General features: G+C 39.9%; 1 protein-coding gene across 1 annotated transcript in view; it reads right to left on the reverse strand.

Moving 5' to 3' along the window:
• The window catches only part of tmie (transmembrane inner ear), a 34,078-nt gene that overhangs the window by 8,687 nt on the left and 20,391 nt on the right, over positions 1–5,000 (reverse strand). Inside the window, exon 2 of the mRNA XM_062023493.1 lies at positions 1,347–1,464. Coding sequence (XP_061879477.1) covers positions 1,347–1,464 — 118 coding nt within the window. The remainder of the gene's footprint in view (positions 1–1,346; positions 1,465–5,000) is intronic.

A 5,000-nucleotide genomic window follows, 5' to 3' on the forward strand; every position in this document is an offset into this window, starting at 1 on the left:
CCAGAAACTTCCACCCACGGTGATATTCAAAAGGAAGACCTTGCCAAAAGAGAACTTTCCAGCCGGCGTCATCATAAAAGCTAACTCGAAGCGATGGATGGATGAAGAAAAGATGAGCGAGTGGTTGATAGACGTTAACGCGAAGACACCGGGTGACTTTTTTCACGCAGCGCCGTTCCTGTTGATCTACGAGTCCATGCGCGTCCACATCATCGATGGTGTCAAAAAACAAGTGAAGCACACCGAAGAAGAAGAATTCGAAGGAATTTGTAGATGAGTAATAACTTCAGAAAGTGAGCTTTAAATGTTTATTTTGTGTGTTGTGTGACACTAACGTATGAGCAACGTTGAGTTATTGATGTTGCTATTGCTCTGCACTATTTTGAGTGTTACTATTTTTGTGATTGCACATTAGCACATTACATTTTGGGAGTGAACAGAGTTGTTAGAACGCTGGTTTGTAATATATTATTAAAGTTTGACTGACCTATCTGACTGTTTTGTTGACATTCCCTGTAGCGTAGCGTAGGTGCGGCTAATAGCACGGGGCGGCTAACAGGTAAACAAAGTTTTGAAATATGCCGTTCATTAAACGTGCGGCGAATAACACGGGGCGCCTTATGGTGCGGAAAATACGGTACTTGGTAATAAAAAGAGCTGTAACTGAGCTATCAGATAGACTTAGAAGGAATTCAAGGAATTCAAGGAGCTACTACAGCATTATGTTGTTGAAAACGCGAGCCGTCTACTTGAGTCCAAGATGTCTATTCAGGTTTGCTCTTTTTGCAAGGCTGTAAGACCATGCTGGAATCTGTTCTGTTTGTCGTGTGAGCTATACTCTGTTATATTTTGTCTTTTGGTGAGTTTGATGGCCTTTTACAAGGTTATTACTTGCTGTCTGTTCACTTGCTGCATGGCTGTAAGACAGATGGGTGATTTACTTGGTGTATAGTTTCTTCATATAAGCTTGTTAGGTTGCACTTGTCAAGAGTAAAAGCACAGATGCAGAGTTAAACAGAACACAACCCTTTTATTGCAGGTTAGACACAAAGCAGTGACCAATTGGGCTGTGCTGAAGTCATTAACACTTTTGTAATATGACTTTTGAATTTAAATGCCTGCTTTTTTTTTGTATGTGTTCATCTGGAATTAAGTGGCCTTCAACCGTCAGTACCTGGCACTCACAGTGAGAAAAAGACTCGCAAAACCAACACACCGCATCAGGTCATTTATATATGTTGTAGAAATATTTACAGTGGTGAGGTGAAAGACTGAAACACATCACAGCATGTACCGTACATTCACCTGCTATACTGTAACATGTGGTGCATTGACACGATACTGACCGACCGCTAAAACGAAGACGGAGAAGATGCCTATGACCTGCCATAAGCGCAGCCCCCAAAACACGACGGTCTCTGATGTGACCGGGTCGGGCTTCTTTGGGGGATCTGTGGGTAGAAGCTGAGGGAGGGAAAAAAAAGAAGAAAATACAACAATAAATCAAGGATGTACCTAGTAAACACACAAGGTACTTTTTTTTAGGTAAGTTTCAAGCTAATATGCAAATAAAGGAAAGAAAGTCAATACATTTTCATGGAAATACAGAAATTATCATTGATAAGTTATTGCTACAAATTAGTATTAGTATTGTATTTGTATGTATTCTCAATTGCTCTGTAGATGTTTATATTAAGTATGGCAAAGCTGGGATTTGGTTGAAATTGTTCTAGTTTTTTTTCCATTAGACCAGGGGTGTCCAAAGTGCGGCCCGGGGGCCATTTGCGGCCCGCAGGTCATTTTTTAACGGCCCCACGGTACATTATAAAAATACGATTGGAAAAAATTAAAAACATGGTATAAAAGAGCAAACAGGTGAAATGTAACAAGAAAATGTTGCAATGTTTACTCTAATAACACAAAGCTGCCATGCAGTCTGTTTCTTTCTTTAAAAAAATAATAATGAATCAAAACCAATGTCATTATGAATTATTGACCTATTCAAGGCTCCAATTACGTCACATTAAATATTCCACTTTGAGATATTTTTGGGGGGAAAATGTTGCATATTTTGTATTTGCCATATAAAAAACTGAGCTGGTTTTTTTTTTTAAAGAAGGGCCTCAAATGAACAAACAAAAAACATAAACAATAATAAAATGTATAATTGGCGGATAGATCTGAAATTGAGATTATTGAGATTATTGTGTTAAAAGTAAACAGTAAAAAAAAATCTATAATTTATTTTTTAACACTTTAATGAGTAGGACCCTTTTGGTTCCCCAATGATGTTAGTGTGATTTGTTTTTAAGTGTCATTGCTCAAAAAATAATAATGAATTAAAATCAATGGTGTTATGAATTATTGACCTTTTTAAGGCTCCAATTATTACATAATGTCAAATATTTCACTTTAAAATTTGATTGGGTGAAAATATTGCATATTTTGTGTTTTTTCCATAAAAAAACTGGGTTTTCTTTGACAAAAAGAGCATACAACTTAAATCTTTAAAAACGTTATATTGACAGATAGACCTAATGTTTATCTAGAGATTTAAAACTTGAATAATAATAAAAATAATAATACTGAATAATAGCACATTTTTTAAATTTTTTTGACCAAAACCATTTGGGGTACCTGGGATCAACTTGAGTGGAGGCCTAAATGTATATTTTTTATACATATATTTGTTGGTTTTTTAAATAAAAAATATCAAAATGGCCCCTGCTTGCTTTGATTTTTCAGTGTGCGGCCCTCAGTGGAAAAAGTTTGGACACCCCTGCATTAGACAGATTAACATTCTGTGGGATTTTGTAAATAATAATAATAATAATAATTAGCTTCAAGACACAGCGTTTTATACATACATACACACAGTTCATCCGACAATACAGTGATGACAGTGAACAGTGCGCAGGTATATCAGTTAGTTATGAGATCACACATTACACTCCCCCCGTATTGCACTATCCCAAAATGAGATAAATAGTTAATAAAAAAAATAAAAAAAATCCAGAATTGCACTAAAAGTGCATGTATTTGATTTATTCTGGGCATGCTGCAATGCAAGCGCCCAAAGCATGTGAATGCATAGCAAGCATCCCATATTAATTATGTTTGGACCTATACTTTAATATTCTGCTTACTATATATATATATATATATATATATATATATATATATATATATATATATATATATATATATATATATATATAATATATATAAATATTTATATACATATATATATATATACATATATACATATATATATATATATATATATATATATATATATATATATATATATATATATATATATATATATATATATATATATATATACATTGCTTGCTTATGGTTGTCCATCGATGCGATGATGACCATCTTCTTTTATTTGTGAGTCTGCTGATGTTTGAACAGTCCAATCCTGGATCCACAGATGCGGTTACAGACCGGGCATGTGAAGGAGGTGCTGGGGGAGCAGGGGTGGCTTGGCGAGCATGCCTCTTCGCACGCTTTGCTGCACGGTGTTGTGTGCGCTGTTCCTCTATATAATCCACTCCCTGTGAGGAGTGGGAGCGCCAGAGGTCTCGGCAGGAAGCAAGTTCCTCCAGTGAAGAGGGGTTGATGTGGCATCTCTTCAGTGTGGTCTTCATTTGGTCTTTGAACCGCTTCTTCTGCCCACCAGCACTGCGTTGGCCAAGGTGTAACTGACCATAGAGGATTCTGCGTGGGAGTCTATGGCTGGGCATTCGGATGACATGCCCCAACCACCTGAGTTGATGTTGGGTCATGATGGACTCCACGCTGCAGCTGCCTGCCCTCTCCAGCACTTCTGTGTGCGGCACTCTGTCCTTCCATGTGATGCCAAGGATCTTCTGCAGACATCTTACATGGAAGGTCTCCAGGCTTCTCAGATGGCGGCTGTAGATAGTCCATGCCTCACATCCGTACAGTAATGCAGTGATGCATACTGCTCTGTAGACCAGCACTTTGGTGTGGAGTTTGAGGTTGCTATTCTGAAAAACCCTTCTCCTTAGACGACCAAAAGATGCTGATGCTTGCTTGAGGCGGTTCTGGATCTCGTCATCCATTGAGCAGGTGTCAGACATTATGCTCCCCAGGTATTTGAAGGTGGGCACCGTGAGCAGCTGTTGCCCTGCTGCTGTGAGGGTTATTGTGGGGTATTGTGGGAGGTAAGCACTGGACTGACAGAGTACCTCTGTCTTCTGGGTGTTGATCGTCAGTCCCATTCTGGTATATGCAGTTACAGCTGCAGAGAGGATGTTTTGCAGAGCCTGTGGTGTATGGGCAACCAGGGCACAGTCATTGGCGTATTGCAGTTCAATGATGGTTTCTGAGGTCAGCTTGGTAGTTGCCTGTAGCCTCCTGATGTTAAACAGGTTACCATCAAGCCTGAAGTCTATGGTAACTCCAGCCTGCTCCTCCATCTCCCTACGTAGCAGTGTTGTGACACAGACAAGGAAGATGTTGAAGAGAACTGGAGCCAGCACACAGCCCTGCTTCACTCCAGTTTTCACACCAAAGGGCTCTGAGCTGTGTCTTCCAACTACCACTCGGGCCATCATCCCAGAATGGAACTGTGCAAGGATGGTGAGAAACTTGGGTGGACACCCAAATCTCTTCAGGACTTGCCACAGTAGGTCCCTGTTCACTGTGTCAAATGCCTTTGAAAGGTGGACAAAGGCAATGAACAAGTCCTTGTGCTGCTCCCGGCATTTCTCTTGGAGCTGACGTGTCACAAAGATCATGTCAACTGTCCCCCTGTCCTTCCGAAAACCACACTGCGACTCTGGGGTGACCCGTTCTGATATTGCGGGGATGAGTCTGCGGAGCATGACCTTGGTAAGGACCTTTCCAGCAATGGCCAACAGAGAGATACCCCTACTATTGGAGCAGATGGATTTGTCTCCTTTGTTCTTGTAGATGGTCACAATGTTGGCATCTTTCCACTGTTGCGGGACACACTCTCGTCT

Source organism: Entelurus aequoreus, linkage group LG16 (assembly GCF_033978785.1).
Source record: "Entelurus aequoreus isolate RoL-2023_Sb linkage group LG16, RoL_Eaeq_v1.1, whole genome shotgun sequence".
Taxonomy (NCBI): domain Eukaryota; kingdom Metazoa; phylum Chordata; class Actinopteri; order Syngnathiformes; family Syngnathidae; genus Entelurus; species Entelurus aequoreus.